This window comes from Microcaecilia unicolor, chromosome 1, assembly GCF_901765095.1.
Source record: "Microcaecilia unicolor chromosome 1, aMicUni1.1, whole genome shotgun sequence".
NCBI lineage: Eukaryota > Metazoa > Chordata > Amphibia > Gymnophiona > Siphonopidae > Microcaecilia > Microcaecilia unicolor.
In genome coordinates this window covers 726,983,447-727,010,801 of record NC_044031.1, presented here as the reverse complement: position 1 = coordinate 727,010,801, position 27,355 = coordinate 726,983,447, and the positions used below count along the sequence as shown (strand labels likewise).

Sequence of the window (27,355 nt, the reverse complement as noted above, 5' to 3'; positions counted from 1 at the left end):
GAGAATTTGTATAAATGTCATGAATACTGGCACATACATTCACGGGTATAAGTATACGTACATTTTAAATGACAACATTCCGGATAGGCGAGCTATTCTCTAAACTGGAGCCTAAATGCAGTGGCACGTACATATGTTCTGGGGGGAGGGGCACACATAGTGACATGCATGGGTTTAACAATCTAAGCACAAGCACTTATACCAGCTCTAAGTGGTTATGTCTAAATTATGTCCCTCTAGAGGGTAGAGGATCATAGATTTCATATACCACCTTTCTATGGTACCTTCCCTGTCCCTTGTGAGCTCATAATCTAGGTTTCTGTACCTAGGACAATGGAGGGTTAAATGACTTGTCCAGGGTCACAAGGCCTAAATAAAAGCACCCCTTTAAAGAAAGGTCCTCACAGTGCCAAGGTGCACCATCCAGATAATTCACTGATAGCAGCAGCTGCTGTATGGCGTGCCCGTATTTCTATAAGTGCTTCTGAATACTGACTGGCACAATACTGCAAATGAGAAGTGAATTAGACAAGTATGATGGACCCATCAATGAACATAAAGGGTTCCAATTAGTACTGTCTCTGATAGTGAAGAAAACAGCTGAAGCCCCGGACTCATTTCCAGTGAGGTACTAAATAACCTTCTAATGAAAATGACATAGAGCATTTATTTATTTTTACCCTCACCAACTGCTATTTTGGTACAAGGAATATACCTATGGGATTGTCTTAGAAGCATCTTCATACATAAATATCAGTATTTACATGTGCAGATTGTAAATATTAGTTTCAAAATGCCACTACTTACATGTGGAAATCCACATCACGCAGAGATTTCAAAGGGTGTGGGGGAGGCCATAGTTCCAGCGGAACTAAAATCTTCATGTACGTTCCCCATTTTACACAGTGAAAGCAGGAAGCCGGCAAAAGAATTGGTTGGCCCGCTGGATGACCAGGGTGTAAAAGGGGCGATCAAGGAAGACAAAGAAATATCAGAAAAACTAAATGAGTTCTTTGCCTCGGTCTTCACCTAGGAAGATTTGGAAGGGATACCGGTGCCGGACAGGGTATTCGAGGCTGACGAGTCGGAAAAACTTGGAAGACCTAATGGAGCAGTTCTGCAAACTAAAGAGTAGCAAATCTCCTGCACCGGATGGTATTCATCCCAGGGTACTGATAGAACTAAAAAATGAGCTGGCAGAACTACTGTTAGTGATTTGTAATTTATCCTTAAAATCGAGCGTGGTACCGGAAGATTGGAGGGTGGCCAATGTAACGCCGATATTTTTAAAAGGTTCCAGAGGAGATCCGGGAAATTATAGACCGGTGAGTCTGACGTCGATGCCGGGCAAAATGGTAGAGACTATTATCAAGAACAAAATTAAAGAGCACATTCAAAAGCATGGACTAATGGGACAAAGTCAACATGGATTTAGTGAAGGGAAGTCTTGCCTCACCAATCTGCTGCATTTCTTTGAAGGGGTAAACAAACATGTGGACAAAGGTGAGCCGGATGATATTGTGTATCTAGATTTTCAGAAGGCGTTTGATAAAGTCCCTCATGAAGGAGAATGGAGTGGATAGAACACCGTTCACGGAAGAGAGTGTGTATGAATAACTAGGAAATCTAAAGGTGAACAAAGCCATGGGACCGGACAGGATGCACCCCAGGATATTGAGGGAGCTCAGACAGGTTCTGGCGGGTCCTCTTAAAGATTTGTTTAATAAATCCTTGGAGACGGGAGAGGTTCTGTGGGATTGGAGAACGGCAGAGGTGGTCCCTCTTCACAAAAGTGGTGATAGGGAAGAAGCTGGAAACTACAGGGCGGTAAGCCTCACTTCGGTTATTGGAAAAGTAATGGAAGCGATGCTGAAGGAAAGGATAGTGAATTTCCTGGAAGCCAGTAAGTTGCAAGATCCGAGACAACATAGTTTTACCAAAGGGAAATCGTGCCAAACGAATCTCATTGAATTCTTTGACTGGGTGACCGGAGAACTGAATCAGGGACGTGCTATAGACGTAATCTACTTAGATTTCAGCAAAGCTTTTGACAAGGTTCCCAACAGGAGGCTCTTAAATAAACTGGATGGGCTGAAGATAGGACCCAAAGTGGTGAACTGGATTAGGAACTGGTTGACCGACAGACGCCAGAGGGTGGTAGTTAATGGAATTTGCTCGGATGAGGAAAACGTGAGTAATGGAGTGCCTCAGGGATCGGTGCTGGGGCCGATTCTGTTCAATATATTTGCGAGTGGCATTGCTGAAGGGTTAGAAGGTAAAGTTTGCCTTTTTGCGGACAATACTAAGATTTGTAACAGAGTGGACACCCGGGAGGGAGTGGAAAACATGAAAAAAGATCTGCGGAAGCTAGAAGAATGGTCTAACGTTTGGCAATTAAAATTCAATATGAAGAAATGCAAAGTGATGCACTTAGGGAGTAGAAATCCACGAGAGACGTATGTGTTAGGCGGTGAGAGTCTGATATGTACGGACAGGGAGAGGGATCTTGGGGTGATAGTATCTGAGGATCTGAGGGTGACGAAACAGTGTGACAAGGCATTGGCCGTAGCTAGAATGTTGCTAGGTTGTATAGAGAGAGGTGTGACCAGCAGAAGAAAGGAAGTGTTGATGCCCCTATATAAGTCATTGGTGAGGCCCCACCTGGAGTATTGTGTTCAGTTTTGCTAAGTATGTAAAAAGAATTGAAGCAGTGCAAAGAAAAGCTACAAAAGAGGTATGGGATTTGTGTTACAAGACGTATGAGGAGAGACTTGCTGACCTGAACGTGTATTACCCTAGAGGAAAGGAGAAACAGGGGTGATATTATACAGGGTTCAAATATTTGAAAGGTATTAATCCGCAAACGAATCTTTTCCGGAGACGGGAAGGCAGTAGAATTAGAGGACATGAAATGAGACTGAAGGGGGCAGACTCAAGAAAAATGTCAGGAAGTATTTTTTCACGGAGAGAGTGGTGGATGCTTGGAATGCCCTCCTGCGGGAGGTGGTGGAGATGAAAACGGTAACGGAATTCAAAAATGCGTGGGATAAACATAAAGGAATCCTGTTCAGAAGGAATGGATCCTCAGAAGCTTAGCGGAGATTGGGTGGCAGAGACGGTGGTGGGGGGTGGGGCTGAGAAGAACATGGGAGCTGGTGCAGTCATTTGACAGTATGTTATTCAGATCAAAAATTAAGACTCTAAACTGCACAACTATGCCTCCTGTTCACTAACAGAAAATAATCAATGTCCTTCAAACCAAACCTGAATCCTAAGCAAACATAAAACAAACAATTGGGTTACGTATCAAGCTCACCAATAGCAGTTACACTGCTTCCATTTATTGGAGGCAACATAAGACATTTCTGGAGGTAAACAGCATTTTATAAACAAAAGAGACATTTATAAGCCTGTCCTGGCTATATAGAGTAAAAGTATGTACTAACAGCCTCTCAGCAAATACCTTTACCAGGAATAAGCAGAGGCGTTCCTCGGGGAAGAGCTGGGGCAGCATTTGCATTCAAGTGTGTATGCTACAATGTGCATTAAATTTGCTGAAACATCTGCATGAGTTTCGGAGCAGGTGTGGATGTTTGCAGCTCCTCTTCTACTTTTCAAGGACAGTTCTGTAAAGGCACGTATGCACATAAATTCCATTTATATATAAATTGTCTTTATTAAACACAGTGTAGTACACAACCAACATCAATCGCGAAACAGCAGAAATCATACCAACAACATACCACTGCAACTCCAATAAAATAATCCATAGAACTAAGGATTACGATTTCCAGTAAATCTACTAGAAATCCATGGAATTCTACTATACATCCTCGAATACTTTGGTATCGGAGGCAACGTTCTTAATTGGTTTAAGGGATTCCTAACCACACGCTCATATCAAGTGACATCAAATTCGATTACATCAGCCACATGCACACCTGAATGTGGAGTTCCACAGGGATCCCCCCTCTCACCGACCATGATGATACCCTTGGCCATACTACTATCAAACCAAAACCTCAACCCATACATATACGCTGATGATGTAACGATCTACATCCCATTCCAACAAGACCTAAAAGAAATTTCCAACAAAATCAACCAAAGTCTGCATATCATGCACTCCTGGGAGCTGCATTTCAGTTGAAACTTAATGCAGAAAAAACCCAATGCCTAATACTCACCTCTCAACACAAAACAAACAAATTTACCACCATCAACACACCTAAACTAAACCTACCAATTTCGGAAACCCTAAAAATTCTTGGAGTTACCATAGACCAGCACCTAACACTTGAGAACCATGCGAAAAACACAACCAAAAAGATGTTCCACTCAATGTGGAAATTAAAAAGAGTAAGACCATTCTTCCCAAGGACCGTCTTCCGTAATCTGGTACAATCATTGGTACTCAGTCATCTAGACTACTGCAACTCACTCTACTCTGGCTGCAAAGAGCAAATACTCAAAAAACTCCAAACAGCCCAGAACATGGCAGCCAAATTCATATTCGGAAAATCAAAATATGAAAGTGCTAAACCCCTACGAGAGAAGCTACACTGGCTCCCAAAGAACGCATCACGTTCAAAGTATGTACCCTAGTTCACAAAATCATTCATGGTGACGCCCCAGCCTACATGTCATATCTGATAGACCTACCACCCAGGAATGCTAAAAAATCATCTCAAACATTCCTTAATCTTCATTTCCCCAATTGTAAAGGTCTAAAATACAAATTAATGCAAATATCAACCTTTTCCTATATGAGTACGCACTTCTGGAACGCGTTGCCACGCAACCTAAAAGCGATCTGTGAACTGACCAACTTCCGCAAACTACTGAAGACCCATCTCTTTGACAAGATATACCACAAAGATCAACACATGTGAAATTCCCCACATATATCCAGAAATGTCTAATTAATGCCTTCTGCTTTATTACTATCATGTATTCCATTACCATGCAACCCAAAATCCCTCTGTAACACCAAATGCCTATTCTCTTCTTATTTCCACTATCCATGATGTATTGTAAGCCTCATTGAGCCTGCAAAGAGGTGGGAAAACGTGGGATACAAATGCAATAAATAAACTTCTTCTCCCACCCACTCAACCCACACTGCATGAGTCTAGATTAGTTTTACCCTGGAGTGTAATGTCAAAGTCACAAACTTAGGATTCTACTGTGGGCTGCAGGCTGTAAAGTTGCCCAAAATCTTTCCCAAATGTGTTGAAATATTTCCCCTTTCTCTGAAGAAATGTTCTTAATGTATTCCAGTTACAAAACAGGTATAACTTATGCACACATCTGCTGAGCAAGTTAGGCAGCCCATTATGAAGTCAATCCCATTTTATTCCCTACCAGCATTTCTTAAATGCTCTCCCCCCTCCCCATCTCCCCACAGTACTGAATACCCCACTGGCTTTTGTTCGTTGCTTTGGACACCAAGACCTCCTGCCTGGGATATACATGAGATGCATTGCTTCCAAGCCGCTGATTCAGCAGCAGAGGGGCCCAATGCACTAACAACAAGAAAAATGGTAAAAGTCTAGTCTGACAGTATGGCAGAAATGGTTTATTTTTAAAAAATCATTTAGAGAGTTAATTACAGGGAAGACGTGTGTCAGCTCATCTGGAAACATTTTCTCAATTAAATGGAGAACCAACTACTCTGAATATCATGTATATCATTTAGGCTTGCGGCAGTAACCATCCCTTTAATTCATTTTAAATTGGCTAAACTTGATGATTAACTAAGCAAACATCGTTTTATAAGTTCATGTTGTCTTCTTTTCTAGACATGGATTTAAAGCATGATTCTTATTGCTAAAAGAGTCCTTTATTTCTAGGAGAAAGGCCCTTGAAGGGTGCTTTCAGTTTTCGCTATGTCAAAAATATACATATTATGACAGCAATTTTAAATGGGAATTTATTGCAGAAAAAAAACCCTTTAAGAACTGCTCCAAATCCACAGTAGGAAAAGAGAAGTGGGGCTGGAATAGGTACAGAAAACCAACTGTTGTGACTTCTCTGCACCCTTTTTCACTCTTTAAACTTACTATATCTTGCAACTGCAAAATATGCATGTTACAAGAAACGAATGGAAAGGCAAGTGATTGGATTTTTCAAAGGGAATCTTCAAGGTCCACATATATGTAATATACCTACAGGCCGGCAAACTGCCAGTCCATACTGAAAACTGCCCACTACATATTTTGAAGATTTTGTCTGCTCACCTGTTTGAAAGCTAATTCTTATCCCATTCTAAGAACCATGTTGCACAGAATTATGCAATAAAAAAGCCAAAACATAGCAGGTCAACACTGGGTTGTATACTGAAAGGGTGTAAATGGACAGGAGGGTTCTATCTGAGACAAAATGTGTCAGATTTTGAATATGCTCCCTGCAGACACTTTCTATTTTTGGTGTGCACTGTGAGCATCCCACAGGTACTTACACAGATTCCTTGGCACCATAACGTCTACTTTTCATTCATTTCCTCCTCCTTGCTGCTTTGTATGCATTACTTAGTTACTTACATCTCTTTTATGCTCATTTTGCTAACTTCTGACGTTCAAACATAAAGATTCAAAATAAGAAAAAAAAAACAGCTGTTATGGTAAAGAACAATGCAGAAGTTCTGTGGACAAATAGGCATGAATACGGCAGGTGTGTACTGCTAGTAATGAAGAATCTGGCAAACAGCAATCGGCAGGCCAGAATTAAGACTGAAAGCACACGCAAGAAGGCAAAGCTAAACTAGAGACTCCAATGCCCAATGCATTCCATCCGAGTTTCAAACCATTTCCAGTACAGCAGCCTTCGGATACACTGGATCTAAAGTTCCTTTAGAGTGTGAGATCTTTTAAAAGGTCAAAAAAAACAAAAAGGACGTAGTATGTGAGCTTTAAAGGCTCATTGGTCACAATCTGCAGAAATGTGGCCGGTGAGCAGAACAAACCTTTTCCGGAGACGGGAAGGCGGTAGAACTATAGGACATGAAATGAGGTTGAAGGGGGCAGACTCAGGAAAAATGTCAGGAAGTATTTTTTCAAGGAGAGAGTGGTTGGTACTTGGAATGCCCTCCAGCAGGAGGTGGTGGAGATGAAAATGGTAACGGAATTCAAAAATGCTTGGGATAAACACAAAGAAATCCTGTTCAGAAGGAATGGATCCACAGAAGCTTAGCAGAGATTGGATGGTGACACTGGTAAATGGGAAGCAAAGCTTCTATGGTCTGTGCCCTGAAATTGGCAAGGACAAATCAAGGTCAGGTACACATATAAATTAGAACATACGAGTTTATCTTGTTGGGCAAACTGGATGGACAGTACAGGTCTTTATCTGCCATCATCTACTGTTACTAGAAGGTGAAATGCAATATACTGCAAACTGAAATGGGGATAGTACTGCAGGCCACAGAAAAGGAAGAAAATAGGGACAGATGCAATTACAGAGATCAGAGAAGTGTCAGAACAGAAGAGAAGATAGCAGATTGTTAAAAATGTAAAAGGGGGCTTGCATTAAAAACATGTAGAGGATAAATCTGTACAATAGACACTACTATTTACATGCCTATTACACACATAAATGTTCAAAATAATGGCATATACATGCATAAATGCCAAATATGTGCCTAAGTGCTATTCTGTAAATATGCACATATCTTACAGGCACATGTAAGAATGCTACATTTATCAGTTTGATTCTGAAACAGGAACGAGATAATACTCTGAGGCCTACAGGCCCATCTCTTTGATTAATGTTGATGTAAAGATTCTTTCCTGAATCTTGGCCGACAGGTTGGCAGAGGGGCTACCGAACTTAACTGCAGAGGATCAGGTTGATTTTGTGAATGGTCGCCATTCAGTGCTTAATGTGAGAAAACTGTTGGTCGCCATGTCAGAGTACTAAACTTCAAATATCTCTGATGGTGATCATCTTGGACGCAGAGCTGGCGTTCGACCAGGTTCGATGGTCCTTTTTATTTTCCACGCTACAGTTTGTAGGAGTTAGGGGTTGGTTCTTACATGCAGTGCAAGCTTTATACACTGATCTGCAGGCCTCAGTTTTGGTCAATGGGGTTGGTACACCTTACTTTTCGGTGGGCTGGGGAACACTGTCAGGATTGCCCGCTCTGTTATTCATCCTTTCCCTTTTGTGTATGTTGCGTGGTGTGAGTGAGGTGTCAGGTGTTTGCTTGGAAAGGGCATCTATTAAACTACTGGCTTATGCAGATGACCTGCTCCTGACGGCCCCCCAGAAATCGCTGTCAGCTCTTCTGAAGATTATACAGCAGTATGGGCAAATATTGGGCTTTAGGCTCAGTTTACAAAAGTAACGCGTGCTCCCTGTGGCATTCATTAAGAATGACAACCGGGAACAGGGTTTTCCTCTGAGTTGGTCCGAAGGTACTATCAAATACTTGGGAGTGTGTATACCAAGTGATCTAACTCAATTGTATAATTGTAATATTAATCCACTTCTGTAGAACACAATCCATCTATTACAGCTCTGGACCGCCTACCGTTTATCCTTGATTGGTCAGATAAATTTATTCAACATGATGATCGCCCCACGTTGGCTATATCTTTTCCAGATGTTGCCTCTGTTTTTAAAGTCATGGGACAAACAAGCACTCCATAAAGCCTTGCAACTTTGTGGCAGGATAGGCGGCCCAGACTACCGATCTCTGTCCTTCAGAAACCACAAGCACACGGAGGTCTAGGCTTACTGAATGCTAGGTACCTGACAATAGCGTGTGTCATGAGACATATAAATATAAACGACTGGTACAAAGGGCCTAGCAATTTCTCAGCAACTCACTTGGAACTAGAATTTTTAGGATCAGATCATTTCAGTTGGCAATTACACACGATCCCAAGGCAAAACCCCAAGGCACTATCTGAGGCACTACTTTTTCCTTCATACTGCGTGTGCCACACAGAGATGGCTTTGCAGACGTCATCACTTTTCAGCAGTGGCCACACCCTACCTTTCTACACACCGAAATCCAGATTTTCCACATGGCAGTGATTCTCAGGTGTTTGTGCAATGGCGCTCTCAAGAACTTTGTTACCTTTACCATCTGTTGTCAGATGAAGGAAAATTGCAATCATTTCAAGACTTACAAGTTGCACATGCTCTTCTGCAATCAGATTTCTTTGATTATATACAGTTGCATCATTATGTACGGAGCCTGGGTTGAGAGAACCTCAGTGTAGACGTCCAAGATATGCTGAATGAAGTACTTACTCTGGGCTCGAAAAATCATGTAACACTGAAGTTTCATCATAAGTTTCTGAAAGACACGATAGAGGATATTAACTATGCTCCTTTTGTATCACGCTGGTCCCAGGATTTAGCGGTCAAAGTCACAGCAGCCCAGCTAAGGAATGTCTTTTGTCAGTAAAATCTTGGGTGCAGAACGTCCAACTGTGGGAATTACAGTATAAATTTATCTTATGTTTGTATGTGGCGCCAGCTCAAGCCTATAAGGCAGCACTTTGTGCTACGGACCTCTATACCAAATGTTGCGCAGCCCTCGCTACACTATTTGTTCTGGCATTGCCCAAAGGCCACCATCTTCTGGTCCCATGTGTTTCAATACATCTCCAACCAGTGGTCTCATCATATACCTATATCACTGACCTTGCTCTTTGACAGATTCCAACTGGCAACGCCGAAGGTCCCGGGTCTAACCAGCTTTTTGAAACTCTCAGCACTCATGGGGGAAAAACACAATTCTTCTTTGTTGGCTGGATTCTTCAGAATTAACTCTGGCACTTTGACGCACACAGATGATTTCTTTGCTGACAATGGAGAGACTTACCATCTCGGATATCACTTCCCCTCAAGGAATATGCTTTCAAAAGACTTGAGAGCGATTTGGGGCAACCTTACAGCCTACAGCACGTAGCCGCATTCTTAATCAGTAAGCCTGGGCCTCTTCTGCCTCTTTGTTATGTTATTGATTGCTTGAATGGGGGAAGGAAGGATGGAGAGAGCAAGTAGAAGGAGGGTGAATCTTGATGAGTAGTGTATATAGTGGTTATGTATTGGTCTAATGGTCACCTTTTATACCTACACAATACAAAGGATTTAACCAATATAGAGGGAGGGGTAGGGGTGGGTTGGGAGGATAGGGGGTTCTCTTCATGACAATTTGATGACCTTTATGATTGTTCTTTGACGTTTCTTACAATTGTTTCTTCTGCTATTAGTCATCAATAAAAATGATTTAAACATAAAAGTGTTGGCAGGTTGGGATGAGAACATTCTGGTCCCTGGGGAGTTGCCTTTACAGAAAGGTGATTTCAAAATAGCTTTGAATTTTTTTGAATGATAACTCAAGGCGTAGCTAATGGGATCAAATTCCAGAGGGTCAGTGCAATGACTTCAAAGCAAGATATTCTGGCTTGATGGGAACAAATTTTAAGATGACCTGGCACTACCATAAGATTTTGCTGTAATGATCAAAGAGCGTGGGAAAGTGAATATGTGATAAGAGAACAGTAGAGAAATAAGTGTAGTTCATAGTACATTGTTTGGTGTACTAATAGCAAGGTTTTAGAAATTGTGCAATACAAACTGGTATAAGCTTTATGCTCATCTGGCTGTAATTTGTTGGAGGTGCCTGCGGTACAGCGTGTTACACTTGTAGGTTCCTAGAAAAGGACATTTCAGCGGCTGGCTATAGTATGTGGAATTTGCTTCCTCTAGAGTTGAGGAATGAGAGTGACTTGTTGATGGTTTAAAATAGCTTTCTCTGTGTGTATGTGTGTGTGTGGGGGGGGGGGTAATATTATGGAGCTCACCCAAGCTGGGTCGGTGGTAGTATAGGGTTTTAGTTTGAATTATAGGTTTTGTGTCTGTGTATTTGTTTTTTTTATTATTTCTCGTGTTGTTTTATGATCCACTTTGAAATACTGCAAATGGCAAAATATAAATATTTTAAATAAATGAATAAAATAAGCAGTCCACATTAGTTCTGATTTAAAAAAAAAAAAAAAAAAAAACAACCCTCAGAAAATAGACAAGAGGACAAAGATTAAGTTATCCAAGCCAGGGCTTAATTTGTAGACAAAAAAGGAAATGGAACTGTGAAGCTGGGTGACACAGCAGGTGGGCCAGGGGCGGCAGAGAAAAGTGATTGTTTTGCTCTGTTCCAGACTTACTCCATCCCCTTCTTCTCCATGCAGGCTTCCTGAAAGGGAGGTACTGGAGCAAACACCTTTGCTACTTTGGATTCTGAAAAGAAGTGGTTCAAGGCCATTTCACACCAAAATAAACCCTGATCCAAGTATACACTTGCACTAAAGGAGTAATGTTTCAAGTAATTACTGACCATCAATTGAGGATACAGAGAACAGCCTGGGAGATCGGCAGCCACTGACTACAAATGGCACTTAGGTGCACCTTGGGGTCGGAATGACGAGATTCCCGAGTGCCGATTTTTAATCCTAAAGAGCTGACAATTTTTTCAATTTTCTCATTCTCCCTGAAAGAAAAAAAAAAAAAGGAACTGTAAGCTGCAAGATCTCTCATGCATTATTTGGACTAAACTACTGCATAGCGGCTCTTTCATACTTGCTTCAGACACACAGTGGAAGGCAATACCAAACACTGCAGCTCATCTCACCTTTTTAGAACAACATCATACAGGTTCCAGATGTTGTCAAGCACCAGTTGCACAAACAGTGGTTTCTTGCCCTTTGCCTTTAGAAAATAAACAAAAAGTTAAGGCCTTCAGAGGAAGTAACCCTGTCCAAATATGTTTCCTTGGTTAGTACTTGGAAAACAATTCTGCTTGCAAACAAACCCTCAGAACCAGAACATCTTTGAAAACCAATTTTAGTTCTATAACCAGAAATTCCAAAATTTTCCATATGTTGTTTTGTTAATCTGAACAGACCACTATATGAAAAGCTGTATTGCTGATTGCAGAACAGTTCTTGTGCCATTGATACCAAGTCCTTTATTTCTGAAGGTTTTCTAGAACTGATCAATATAAGTTAAGGTGCTCCCCCTGCAGGTGTCTAGCAGTGGTGTTCAGGGTTACACAAGTGGCACCAAATGACAGAGGGCCAGATGTGCTAAGCATTTTATCCAGACACTGTACTATTAACATATATTGTTAGGAAACAGACTCCATTAACACAGTAATGTGTTATCACATTTTGGTAAAATCATCCAATTTTTGGACAGTGGGACACCAATATTATAAATCTTTCTTTATTTTTATACCTTCTTAACCATGATTTCCTATTAGAAAGTTGTTTCAAGTTGAGGAATGCAGGAGATGTGTCCAGCCTGATATTATCTTTTTTTGAAAACAGAACTCAGTCGATGGTGGTAAAAGGTATATATTCTTCCAGGCATCAATCTTTGTTTATAGTATTACAGTGAAAACTATTCCATGGGAAGCGTACGCACACCCACATGCACCTGCTATTTAGTAGATACGACTTACTTTATAAAATATGAATGCAAAACAAAACTAGGAATGTATGTATTTTTCTGCCGTCATCTACTATGTTACTATACAAATCAAGGTAGGGTATACACAAAAAGTAGCACATATGAGTTTATCTTGTTGGGCAGACTGGATGGACCGTGCAGGTCTTTTTCTGCCGTCATCTACTAATCCACCTCTAACCTCATCCCTAGAATACCGCTGTCCAGTTCAGATAAACTTAAAGTGGTTGTGTCTTAAAATGTTACCTGGGCACCTTTCATTATCTTCTTTGCTTTGGTGTTTAGGTAGTAATCACCCCATAAGGTCTTCAGAAGTACAAGAGTCTTGATGCCAACCTTTTGACTGTACAGCTGGGCAAACTGCTCAATGCTGAAAGGAAAGCAAACCACATGATATCAAACTGTCTGGATCTTCTCACAGACTAAGCAAAGCAGCATTCCAGGTCCCATTCAGCAGTAATCCCTGCCACAAGCACCATAGGGAAAACTGCTTCCTGAATAAGGCCCAAGATGAATACAGTAAGCACAAACAGTCAAACAGCCTGCAGCTTTATCCTCTCACCTATGCTTTGTCCCAGTAAGTTACAGCTTCTTGATTTATTAGGGACAATCATGACAAAAATCAAAACAGTTAAATAATCAAAGGTATGCTAGCAGTCTGATCTTCCTCTGTTTGCTCTTCAAAAGTATAGAATGAATAAGACTTTTCAAAGACAGCACTCAGGGCTTCTTTAGCATATACTAGGCATGTGTGCCTACAGAATTATTCAAAAGGTTTTCTTGGACTTTACACAACTAAGAAATAACAGTGTAATAAATATTCAGCTTTGAAACACAAGCTGCATAGTTCTTTTCATAATTGCCTTTGGAAATATGTTTAAAAAATTGATTATGGTGCTTATTTTAGCAACCGTATCCAACTCAGGTTTTAGAGTTGGATACGGTGAAATGTAGTCTTACCTGTTAATTTTCTTTCCTTGAGTTGATTTTTGCCTTATCGGCGTTTTTTGCTGAAGGAAGCTCAGTTTGCATGGCAGCGCTTCCACTATTTGTTTGATGCCCCACACCAGGGGTAGGCAACTCCGGTCCTCGAGAGCCGCAGGCAGGTCAGGTTTTCAGGATATCCACAATGAATATGCAGGAGATAGATTTGCAAGCACTGCCTCCATGGTATGCAAATCTATCTCCTGCATATTCATTGTGGATATCCTGAAAACCTGACCTGCCTGCGGCTCTCGAGGACCAGAGTTGCCTAGCCCTGCCCCACACCATCCATAAGCGTCTTTGTTTGCAACAAGCCTTTTTATCTAGACTATATTTTCTCACTGCATAACTGATTGAACTGAAGATTGTCTCTGCACAAGACCCATGACGCAGGCGGTTTTGCCAAAACACAGACCGTGTAGGGTCTGTTTAACAAAGCATTGATTTGACACCTTCCATTCTTGAAGGTTTCTTGTGCTTTCTCTGTTTTGTGTCCTGTTTGGGTATACCTTGGATTTCCTCTCTTTCGTTCCCTTTCCTTGAGTTTGACTAGACCAATGAGTAAATGAAGCTAGAGAAACACAGACAGTTTCTAGTGACCACTGGTATAACAGCAAGGGCAGCTTGGAGTTAGTCAGTATAAACTAACAAGGCCTGTAAGACAAGAAACAGACAAACCCAAAGGATCCTGTGAACCTCTGTAGATAAACAGCAATCAACCAAACTTAAACAGTGCAGCTATAAACAACTCTGAGAGAACTGCGGCATGGAAAACCATAGCCCAACACAGTCAGTGGGATACCCCCCCCCAACCCCCAGGGCGGGATGCTAGACTGGTCTAGCTGGACTCAAGGAAAGACTGAAGATTGCTCCTGCCCATGTCAACTCCAATCTCACAAGACTGTTGTTGGAAGTCATGGCAGCCATTTTGATTATGGAAAATGGATGAGCAGGAGCAACCAGGGATTGCTTCTGCACCAATCAGCCACTAGACCAGCAGGGTGGTAAGGTGGGCCATGGAGGGAGACAGCAGTGGAGGCCTATGGGTGAGCCCAGAGGAGGGGGAGGAGGAAAGCCACAAGACAGAAGAAAAAATTTTGTTTGGCTGAAAATACACAAACAAAAATAAATGCTGAATGCAGATTCTGGGCTGGTTTTGGCACCAAAACCAAATCCAAAATTCAGTCAGCCTCTACTTCCGGGTACTCCAGGTCTTGGGACAGCTCAACGAACAGCAGGCATTCCACCCGCCTAGTGACACGAGACGTCACTGTACAAGAGTCTTCTGCCAAATCAACCAGTCATTCAAACACAGAAGCACCCACACTCTCTCCTTACAGAGGAAAGCAGCGGCCACCACCATGACCTTGGAAAAGGTCTGAGGCACCATGGCCAGGCCAAACAGAATTGCCCTGAACTGAAGTATCTGTCCAACACGTAGAGTCTCAGAAACCTCCTGTGGTCTGGGCGAATGAGGATGTGGAAGCAGGCCTCCACCAGGTCCAAAGAGGAAAGAAACTCCCCCAAACACCAAATGGAGGGTCTCCATGTGAAACTGAGTGATTTGCAAGGCACCATTGACCCCTCTGAGGTCTAAGATGAGGATAGAATAGCACCATTGACCCCTCTGAGGTCTAAGATGAGGATAGAATAGCAGCCTTGTCCCCATTCCATCAGTGGGACCTCCTCCACCACACCGATTCTGGAGAAGATAGACCAAGGTAACCTCCACCACTCTGCACTTGGGGAGGGAGCCATGGTAGATCAAACGCATATGAAACTGTGAACGCAAACTCCAATGCATAGCCATCACTAACAACTTTCAAGACCCACTGGTCTGAGCAAATAAGGGTTCACTCCCAAATAAAAAACTTGAGCCAGCCTCCCACCTGTGCCAGTCCATGAGGGACCCCTTGAACCTTAATGGGTTACCTTTGGGACAAAACTAGGGGAAGAGGACCCGCTGCTGTACCTATCAGTTTGCCCCCCAAAAGGGTACAACAGATTTTAAAAATATAGATTAAGAAAAGAAAGTCATTAAAAAATATAGGACAGTACAGTCATTCATTCAAGAACAAACATTTCACAGTGCCACAGAGCCATCTGACTGCTCCCGACAGCCCCACCTGCCTGCATTACTTAATGTTTTTGAAATTTCTGTCATTGGGCGTAGCATGGGCAGAATGTGCACGTGGAAGACATTTGGAAGTTAATGCACTGTACTCATTGTACACTAAGGGGTGAAATCTGTACATGGCCGAAAAAATCAGCACCGAAAAAAGAACTATTCTATAAACCGCGCTTAATGATAGGCAGGGTTTATAGAAAAGAGCTTCCTATATTAGGTGCGTATCCTCATTATTCTTTAACAATGCACATTAATTTTAGTAACGACACTGTTCTGCCCATGACCCTCCCATTTCCACACTCCCATTTTCAGATTGCATGTAAAATTTAGGCATGGATCCCATGCCTAAATTTACACACATGAATTCCAATTAAATCTAATGCTTCTGCATTAACTGGGAGCCAATATTACATGTTAATCTGAAAGTTAACACAAGACCTGCAATAAAAAATAGAGGGAACGCTCCTTCTCAAAGTTCTGGGTTTGCCATGCTTTAAAATCCTGCGCTATAGCACATTAAACCCAAAACTCAACAACTTTTAGTAGAAGGGCCCCTTGATAGGTAAAAAGTTACAAAAATAAAGCTAGCATTGCTACCAGTAACCATCAAGCCATGATTTTAAAGAAGGCCTTGGACACCCTGGTCTGACTGTCAGGGTCTCCCCTAAAGGTGGGGATTTATCTACTGGGCAGTGCATCATCTTTTTTTTATTACCAAAGTGACCGACATGAGGACCATCTAAAATCCTCCTAGTATTATCGAAAAAGTGAAGCAGAAAGAGACATAAACGTACTGGCTAGACCAATGATATATACTACAAATTCCTTTTTGAACAACTTTAGCCAAAGAAAGAAGAAAAAAAAAAAGACTCATCTAGCACAGTACAAACAATAGAAATCACAAAATGAATAAAATCAATATAATACCTTACAGCTTAGTTTCAGGTTTGTTATAGCAAAGGGTCGCTTGACCCTGTCTGATGCTAATGACTGAACTGGTTGGCCTGCAAAACTGTCCTACTAATGATTTAGAACAAAAACCACTGTTGGACAAGAACTATTCACAAATGAAAATTAGGCATAAAACAGAAAATGTGCATCTACTACTTTTTACTTTCTCAGTTCAAAGTAAATTAAACATTTTGTGGGACAGCCAACACAAGAGCATAGACTTCAGTTTGAAGGAAATTTTTATATCATACTTGAAGCATTGATCAGGTATGCAAAAAATACATTTTAGTTGCTTGTGGCTGCCACTGCTAAGTGCATACATTGCTACTTCACCCCAGCAATATCCAAACTACCTGGAAATGCACACACACAGATCACATAAAACTAAATGTGATCTTGTGCTCACCTACTTTTAACATGTATAGACCCCCACACAATTTTATAAGAGTCATTTTCCAAACATAAAACGGGCTTTATAGATAAAAATAAAAGCTGTACCCTCATAATGCAAAGAGACGCAAAGTACCATGAAACATTTGGCAGTGTCTGATGAAAAGCTCCTATTGTGGACAAAAGAGTGAGGAAACAACAGATGACCCACTTATCTATATCTTTAAACAATGTGTTCTCTGTGATGTTGAAGATCATGAACAAACTAAGAAACAGAGATTTTTCAATCTGAGTAGAGAAGAAAATTTGGCAGTCAGGTCCTTGATGTATAACCATGATATCTTCATTAAGCTGGCTGGTAGGGGTGGGGGTACTGTCGTCATGAACAGGTGTAATTATGTTCAAGAAATTGAGAGACAGTTATTGGATCAGGAGTATTATGTTAGCTTAACCAATGATCCCACCAAAGAGCTGGGTAAGGAAATTAAGGAAGTAATTTGCTTTGCTTTACATGCTGGCTATATCGCTCCCAAAGAAAAAGCTTTCCTCATTACTGAAAATCCAGTCATTCCGACTACTTACACATTACCGAAAATCTATAAATCCCTCACAAACCCACCTGGTAGACCCATAGTTTTGGGTAAGGGTTCAGTTCTTGAACCTCTTTCAGTGTTTGCAGACTTCTTTCTTAGACCATATGTCCCACAAATTACATTGTATATAAGAGATTTGACACATTTGATACATGCTTCATGCTTTCGATGGTGACCTGATACTATATTTGTCATCCTGAATATTGAAACACTGTATACTAACATTTCACAGCTTAAGGCTTTGGCCATCATAGGAAAAACTCTCAATGTATATTATTATTATTAGCATTTGTATAGCACTGCATATCATATAGAAGAATCCCTAATCATTTCGTCTTAACACTGGCCACCATAGCATTAACGAAAAACTACTTCTGTTTCCAAGGGACTTTCTTCCAACAAATAAAGGGAACAGCTATGGGTGCCTCTATGGCACCCGATATTGCCCCATCTGTTGTTGTTTCCTCACTCTTTTGTCCACACCTTATCACCTTGGGAACCATATCCTTCTTTTGTTCAAAACGCTCCTGTCACCATGATCCCATGCACAGACATTATCTATTGTAGAAATGATTACATTGAAAATAAGACTAACCTGAAACCCCAGCCATCTATTGCACTGGCAAACACCACATTGCCCTGGTCAGGTGAGAAGTACAGATGCGAATCATCTGTCTCCTCCAAGCCAGCACTCCAGTCATAAACCTGCTCTCCATCCACTGCATCAGCAATCATTTGACTTTCTGTGCCTTTCTCAGCTCTTTCTTCCAAAACTTTTGAAGTAAAAAGAGCTCCGGTCACTGCATTCACCTATGAGGAAGGAAAAAACAATTCATACCTGCTTTCTCTTACACAGAACCAGGTCATACATAAAACATAGTATAGGGATAATTCTATTTGATGCCATCTAGATTTAGATGGCAAATGCACTTCGATGCCAGTATTCTACACATTTATGCATGTATGTGGCAGGGCTGTAGAGTCAGAAGCAATTTTAGGTGGAGTCAGAGTTGGTAAAAATGTACCAACTCAGACTCTAGCTTCAAAATAAAAATTTGTAACATCTGACCTCATGTGCAACTTTCTTTAACTTGACACCTTATTTTCTAACTCCTCTTACTCTCTCACCTATCTATATGCTCCTTCTTTGCTTATTCCCTAAGGAAGAGCGGGACTTGGGGGTGATTGTGTCTGACGACCTTAAAGCTTTCAAACAGGTAGAAAAAGCGACGGCCAAAGCCAGAAGGATGCTTGGGTGCATAAAGAGAGGCGTGACCAGCAGGAAAAAGGAGGCAATAGTGCCGTTGTATAAGTCTCTGGTGAGGCCTCATTTGGAGTACTGCATGCAGTTCTGGAGACCGCACCTACGGAAAGATATAAACAGGATGGAGTCGGTCCAGAGGGCGGCTATGAAATTAGTAAGCAGTCTTGAATGCAAAAATTATAGGGACAAGCTTATGAACCTCAACATATATACGCTGGAAGAGAGGAGGGAGAGAGGCGACATGATAGAAACGTTTAAATATCTCAAAGGCAATTATGTACAGGAAGAGAACCTTTTTCAAATGAAGGAGAGCTCTGGAATGAGGGGGCATACGACAAAGTTAAGAGGGAAGGAGTAATCTAAGGAAGTATTATTTCACAGAAAGGGTGGTGGAGGCGTGGAATGGCCTCCCGGCGGAGGTGGTGGAGTCAAGGACTGTTCCAGAATTTAAAAAGGCATGGGATAAGTATGTGGGATCACTTAGGAACAGGAAGAATTAGGGGTTACAGAGGATGGGCAGACTGGATGGGTCATATGGCCTTTATCTGCCGTCATGTTTCTATGCTTCTATGTCTATTAAAATGTTCTATTACGTACTGTGTTGACACTGTAAGTAGAATACTATGCCATATCTTGTACTGTTATTTGAATATTTTTACTGCTGTAATTGTCTATTGCTTATGTTTGATTATTCTTACTATAAACCGCCTTGAATGAATTCGTTCAAAAAGGCAGAAAATAAATCCTAATACATAAATATATGGTAAATTTATCATTTTAATCTTTGAACTGGATGTCAAGTTATATTTATCAGTACTTCAGATCCAGAAGAATTTGAAGCTTAATATCAGTAGGAGCCAGAGTCAAACAATACAAAAATAAAGCAGTCAATCAAAGGTTTGGGGTACCGGCTCCATATGCGTGCAAATGACAATATTCCAAGCTACACACTATTCTGTACACTACAATCTCCTATGGAACATACTTGCAGGCAGGCATTCACATGGGTGGAGACTGGACAGGATACACAATCACACATGTGTAAATTATAGAACACTGATTTACACACAGTCACTATCTAGCTGTGATCATTCACACCAGCTCTATGGCCGACGTAAGCAGTCGTGGCCACAACATATATAGATTGCACGAAACAGTGGTTTAAGCACAGAAAGTACAGCAGGGTCTGCATTTATGCACTTACTCTTGGCTTTTCAAAAGTCAAAAGTATAAATGTAAATTTGCAACAAAGGTTTGTGCAAACTAAACAGCAGGTGTTGACTCTGCAGACACCTCTGGTGGGACAATTTTCAAAATAAAGTGCATGTGGACTTTTGTCCTGAAAATCAACTTAACTTGTGTCTACTGCCTGTATGAGTTAGATGGGCTGCTACAGAAACTACCCTATGTATTTCTCAGAAGTAACATTTAAATATTTGTATTCATCAAATGTGAAAGACTACAATGCAAAGACAATTACAAAGGAGCAGTGTAAACTATTGTTTTAAAACACAACCAGCCCTATTGGAAAACAATGTTAAATCCCATGCAGTGTATTTTTTTCAGTCCCAGAGTCTCTTTGTGTTTGGGGCTTCAAGCTCCACTGTGAACTGCCATAATGGAGGACAAGTTGTTTATAAAACTGAGCACGTAAATCAGCATTTTACAGCTCAAATAGGGAAGCTGCAAGTGGCATACTTCCTATATGAACTGAATGCTATCTGGGTAAGTTTGAGCCGAGGCTATGGTTGCTCTTAGTGTCTCCTTGTGAAAGCAGGACATTTGAAGGCAGTGGTTTAGACTTTTGAGATCTAAGACCAGATGAAAGGTGCCTTCCTTCTTTGGGACAACAAAGTAGATAGAGTATTTGCCTTGTCCCTTTTTAGCCTGGGGAACTGGAAAAATGGCCTGGAGTGCCAGCAAGAATCTACAGTGGCCTAAACCTCAACTGCCTTGGTTCCCCTTCGACAAGGAAACTACAAGAAGAGAAGAGCGCCAACTTGTAACCTTCTGTAAGAATATCCAGAACCCAATGGTCTGATGTGATTTTGGCTCACTCCTCCCAAAACTCCTGAAGATGTCCTTCCATCGGAGGAAGAAACGGGTGGGCCAGTATCTCATTATTGAGAAAAGCTCTGGTGGCACTGGATGCTCTAGCTGACTGAGACGACTTCCTGTCCACATGAAAGAAAGACTGGTGTGCCTGAAAGCAGGACTTCTGACCATATTGCTGACAACCAGGCTGGTACTGTCTGCTGTCTCGAAATCAAGAGCCCCCTGAAGACAATCAGAGGTATTCAGCTTATCATCTGGCAACCACTGTGGCTTAGCTTCCCCCAATTCTTTCACCAAGTTACTGAGATCGTCTCCAAATAGCCACTTGTCCCAAAAGGGAAGTTTAAGTAGACATGACTTTGATGCTGCATCTGCTGCCTAGTGCTGCAACCACAGTTGTCAACATGCCATGACAGCCAAAGATGTACTGCGGGCTGCAACCCATAACATGTCATAACTAGCATCTGCCAAGTAGGCCAACCCCACTTCCAGCTGGGCGTTATGATGCCCATTTTGTGGTTGCCAACTGCTGATGCCACTTCAGGTATGCTCTTGCCACAAACAAGCTGCACACTGTTGCTTGAAGGCCCAAAGAGGCCATTTCAGAACTAATGGGTAGATGCGAACCATGGCTCCTTCCACTCTGAGCCACATGTCCGGTAAGACCCATTCTGCTGTAATCAGATTCTGAATGTCTGGATGAACTGGGAAGGCCTTAAAAGAATCTCTAAGCCCCCCTCATGGTTGACAAAGATAGAACTTCTGTGCCAAAGCAGAAGGATGATCAATGGAAAGCACTGCCAGTGCCTCAGAAATAAGAGTACCGAGTTCCTCTTTATGAAACAACCTCAGTACTTTCAGATTATCTCCCTCCTCTAATGGCTCCTTCAACGATGGCTCCTTTGAATAGACCAAGGCCACATCAGATAAGGAGGGAGATGAAGACAGCCTCATCTACCCACTCCTAGAGGTCCAAAGATCTCTTAGGAGCCAGAGGGGCAGTGGGGCAAGAAATTGAAGCACCTTGAAGCGACACTGACTGTACCTGCTTCAGTAAATAGGCCTGATGTAAGAGCAATATAAACTCCAGAGAAAACAAAGATCCCAATGCAGCTGAATGCTCTGTCAGCCCTGAGGCTATAAAATTGACGGCTGAGCTCTGCATGTGATTAGACAGAGGCTGCTCCTCACTGCCAGTCAGCCCCAAGATAGGGCCCTTTATGGCTCTCCTGCATCAAACTGTGCACCGGCTCTATGGGAAACCCCAGTGACCCCAACATATTCAGATACTGCACCAAATCCTAGGATGTGCTGCTGCCAACTGTTTCCTCTACGTCCTGCGAGATTCCTGGCTTACATGTGCTGCAATGACCCGATGCTGGCCGGCGGGTCTCACAGCAGAAATACCATTAAACTGCCTCCGTGGGAGTTGCCATTCACCTTGACAGTTACAAGCGCAGCGTAATGTGTCCCAAGCGGTGAGTCAGGACCCTTCCCATGCACCACGTGGAACTTGCAGCCCTCCAACTCATTCTGAATCAAACTTTAGTTAGACTTTACCACTGCTGGCTGCTCCCCAAGCTCACAGTCTCCACAAGGACTGATACACTCTCCCAAGAGCTCCAGCAAACCTCTATCCTTCTCAATATATATATACATTTTTTAAAGATTGTTGTGCTGGAAAAGGAAAGCTCCACAGGAAACAAGGAACAGGTGAAGGGAGGAAAGAAGTAAATTTGCAGGGCACCAGAGACAGGGATTTGAAGTCCTCCAGATATGATTCTGCAGACTCAAGCCACCCGCAAAGCTCAGCTGGGGACCAGTTGATCAACTGGACCAGGAGCAAATCACTTAGAACCAGAGGCTAAAATGTTTGTCTATCCACCTGCTGGAGATAGAAAATACTGAGAAGATGGACTGGATGCCAAGAGGAATATGACTCAGCTCAGTTTTCAGTTAAGAACATAAGAATAGCCATACTAGGTCAAACCAATGGTCCAGCTAGCCCAGTATCCTGCTTCCAACAGTGTCCAATCCAGGTCAGAAGTACCTGGCAGAAACCCAGTCAGTAGCAACATTCCATACTACTAATCCCAGGGCAAGCAGTGGCTTTCCCCATGTCCATCTCAATAACAGACTATGGACTTTTCCTGCAGGAACTTGTCCAACCGTCTTTTAAACCCCAACACACTACCTGCTGTTTGTAGCAGGCTAGTTGCCACCCATACAGTTCCCACTCACCAATTCCAGGCTGAACAATTGACTCCTAGAACTTTTTCTGAAGGTGGACAATTCCCTCCTAGAACTGTTCCCCCCCCCCCCCCCCCCCCCCCGGCTATTTCTTAATGGCATGTCGGGTTTTTTTTTTGTGTGTGTGTTGGTGTTCTGTTGGGGTTTTTTTTTCTTACACATCGTATTTTTTATGAGAAGTGTCATTGTGTGGCATGGATGTTTTCATAATATTTTGTGTAAGTTTTTTAAATATACATTATCCTATATAATAAAACTCACCCTCAACGTTCTGAAGACACTGAAGTCAGTGAAGCCAAGCCACTGACGTCACTTCCTTCAAGACAGGTTTGAAGGGTTCGTGGTGGTGAAGCCACCGAAATCGCCAAGTCTTGGGGCCCCGCCCTCGCATCAAACGTGAGGGCGGAGCAATGGCGTCACACACCGAGGGCGGAGCAATGGCGTACGGTGCGTTCAGGAGGTGCGGAGCAATGGCGTCAGAACGACGAAGGGGTCAGCAGGTAGGTAGGGAGGGAGGGAGGAAGAAGGGGGGGGTGTTGGGGAGGAAAACCTTGCTAGCGCCCGTTTCATTTGCTCCAGAAACGGGCCTCTTTTACTAGTATTTTATATTTATTAATTTGGATTTTGGTCTATTTTCATTTTTTTTTTTGTGTGGTGTGACATGTTAAAGGTACTGTTTTCGAGGGTGTGGGGGGCACTGCCCCCCCCCCCAAATGATCAGGAAGGGAAACAGGAAAGAGATACATTTCAGACTGTGATGCTTCATGATTGTAAAGGGTGGGAATTGTTCTCCCTTGAGCGGTGGGAATTGGTTAGGTGGTAATTGTCCTAGGTGGCAATTTTCCAGATGGGAATTGGTGAGTGGGAAGTGTCCAGTGTGAACCATACAGGTGGCAAGTAACCTACAACTCCACTATTACCACAGCCTCCAGCAACAGAGCTTAACTATTCTTTGAGTGAAAAAATATTTCCTCTTATTTGTTTTAAAAGTATTTCCATGTAATTTCATTGTGGTTTTTGTACTTTTTGAAAGAGTAAAAAATCAATTCACTTCTACCCGTTCTATACCAGTCAGGATTTTATTAACCTCAATCACATTCCCCCTCAGCCATCTCTTTTCCAAACCGAAGAGCCTAACCTCTTTATCCTTTCCTCATATGGGAGGAGTTCCAGTGCCTTTATCATTTTGGAAGCTCTTCTTTGAAACTTTTCTAATTACGCTACACCTTTTATGAGATAGAGTAACCAGAATTGAATGCAATACACAAGGTGAGGTTGCACCATGCAGCGATACAGAGGCATTATAATATATTTAGTCTTATTTTGATTCCCTTCATTAATAATTCCTAGCATCCTGTTTGCCTTTTTGGCCATCGCTGCACATTGGGCAGAAGATTTCAGCGTATTGTCTACAATGACACCTAGATTTTTTTCTTGAGTGCTGACTCCTAAGGTGGACCCTAACATCACTACGATTCAGATTATTTTTTCCAATGTGCATCACTTTGCATTTTGTCCACATTAAATTTCATCTGCCATTTAGATGCCCAGTCTTCTAATTTCTAAGGTCTTCGTGCAATTTTTCACAATCCGCATGTGTTTTGACAACTTTGAATAGTTTTGTATCATTTGCAAATTCCCTGCAGCACTCCTCTTTCACCTTCCTCCACTGAGAAAAATGGCCATTTAACCCTACCCTCTGTTCCTCTGTCCAATAACCAATTCCTAAACCACAGAAGGACATTGCCTCCTATCCCATGACTTTTCAATTTTCTCAGGAGTCTCTCAAGAGGAACTTTGTCAAAAGCTTTCTGAAAATCCAGATACACAAACAGGCTCATTTTCAAAAAAGATGGACGTCCATCTTTCGACATAAATCGGAACATGGACGTCCATCTCCCAGAGACGTCCAATCGGTATAACTGAAACCCGATTTTGGACATCTCCAACTGCAGTCCGTCGCAAGGACGTCCAAATTTCAAGGGGAAGTATCGGAGGCATGGTGAAGGCGGGACTTGGGCGTGCCTAAGACTTGGACGTGTTTGAGCCATAATCGAAAAATGAAGGGACATAACATGGACGTTTTCACCCGGACATGTTTTTATAACGAATAAGGCACAAAAAGGTGCCTGAAATGACCAGATGACCACCGGAGGGACGAGGTCACTAATCCCCTCCCACCCTCAAAAAACATCTTTAAAAATATTTTGTGCCAGCCTCAAATGTCATACTCAGGTCCATGACAGCAGTATGCAGGTCCCTGGAGTATTTTAGTGCAATTCAGACAGGTGGACCCAGGCCATTCCCCCCACTACCTGTTACACTTGTGCAGGAAACTGTGAGCCCGCCAAAACCCACCACAAACCCACTGAACCCAAATATAGGTGCCCCCTTCGCCCGTAAGGGCTATGGTAATGGTGTACAGTTGTGGGTAGTGGGTTTTGGGGGGCTCAGACCACAAGGTAAGGGAGCTGTGTACCTGGGAGCATTTTATGAAGTCCACTGCAGTGCCCCCTAGGGTGCCCGGTTGGTGTCCTGGCATGTCAGGGGGACCAGTGCACTACAAATGCTGGCTCCTCCCACGTCCAAATGGCTTGCAGTTGGACGTTTTTGACATGGACGTCTTTGGTTTCGAAAATTGCCAAAAGTCAAAGACGTCTATGTCTAGGGACGTCCAAATCCAAGGACGTCCATGGTATTTTCGAAATGAAAGATAGACGTCCACCTATTTTCAAAAATACGGTTTTCCCCGCCCCCGGATTTGGACGTTTTACAAAGACGTCCAAATCCCAACTTGGACGTTTCTTTCAAAAATGCCTCTCTATATCAACCAGCTATTGATGTTTATTTACGCCTTCAAAGAAATGAAGCAAACTGGTGAGGCAAGACTTTCCATGGCTGAACCCACGCTCACTCTGCCCCATTAAACCATGTTTGTCTATGTGTTCCATAATTTTATTCTTTATAATAATTTTCATTATTTTCCCCAGCACTGCAGTCAGACTTACCAGTCTGTAATTTCCCAGATCACCCCGGAACCCTTTAAATTTTCATTACATTGGCCACCCTCCAATCTTCAGGTACTACGGATGACTTTAACGACAGGTTACAGATCACTAACAACAGATCAGCAATTAAATCAGCAATTTCAGTTTTGAGTTCTTTCTGTACCCTGGGGTGTCTGACATCTAGTCCAGGTAACATAACATAGTAGATGACGGGAGAAAAAGACCTGCACAGTCCATCCAGTCTGCCCAATAAGATAACTCATATGTGATTCTCTATCTCCACCTGCTGATTGAGGGACACAATTATCCCACAGGTTCTGGAATAGTGGGAAGCTACATAACAGAAAAGGCAGTTTCACTTCCGGATTATTTATTCTAGGAGTAACATTGGACTATATTTATGTATAGAGAGCAGGGTGGCACAGCGTTGCATCCATTCTTTGGCTCAGGAAATGACATCACCACCCATGACTTCTTCCCCTCCTCCCCACCCCCGCGGTCAGGCTTCTCTCCATTTTGCTCCTTCTCTAATGTGCGATGGCATCCCTTTCCTCACTCCCCCAAACCTTTTCAAAGATATCTTCTGTTTTAAAGGTTGTCAGCAGCAAGCAGCAATTCACAATACACTGCTCGTGCAGACATTGGAGCCTTCTATCTGACGCAACTGTTTCCACACAGGCGGGAAGGTCAGACAGAAGGCTCCAATAGCGGCATGAGCAATGCATTGTGAATCACTGCTGACAACCTCTAAAACAAGAAGACAACTTTGAAAAGGTATGGAGGTGGGGTGAGGAGAGAGAGGGAGGGAGGGAGGGAGGGAGGGAGGGATACCATTGCGCATTAGAGGAGAAGCAAAAGAGAGAGAAGCTTGACCACGGGACTGGAGTGGAGAAGGAGAAAAGCTGGGCCAATGGTGAGTGGAGTGGGGGTGGGTTGGAGAGGAGAAACAGAAAAACTGGACCAGTGGCAGTAAGAAGCTGAACTGAACTGGTTGATTGGTGGGTAAAGAAAGAGTAAAAGCTGGACCATTGGGGGGGGGGGGGGAAGCTGGACCTGTGGTGGGGGGGGGGGAGAAGGAGAACAGTGGACCAATGGAGTGGGGTGGGGGGAGAAGGAGAAATATTGACCTCTGGTAGAGGGGACAGGAGGAGAGGGCATAATGGAGGCAAGGTGAGGGAAGAGACTATTATAAAGAACAAAATGATAGAGCATATTCAAAAGCATGGATTAATGAAACATAGATTTAGTGAAG

The 27,355-nt window shown here is 42.5% G+C and overlaps 1 protein-coding gene across 1 annotated transcript in view; it reads right to left on the bottom strand.

The window, feature by feature from the left end:
- The window catches only part of EFL1 (elongation factor like GTPase 1), a 446,854-nt gene that overhangs the window by 396,382 nt on the left and 23,117 nt on the right, over positions 1-27,355 (bottom strand). The window contains 4 exon segments of the mRNA XM_030189629.1: positions 11,367-11,503; positions 11,645-11,721; positions 12,727-12,850; positions 18,122-18,336. Of these exon segments, the coding sequence (XP_030045489.1) occupies positions 11,367-11,503; positions 11,645-11,721; positions 12,727-12,850; positions 18,122-18,336 (553 nt within the window).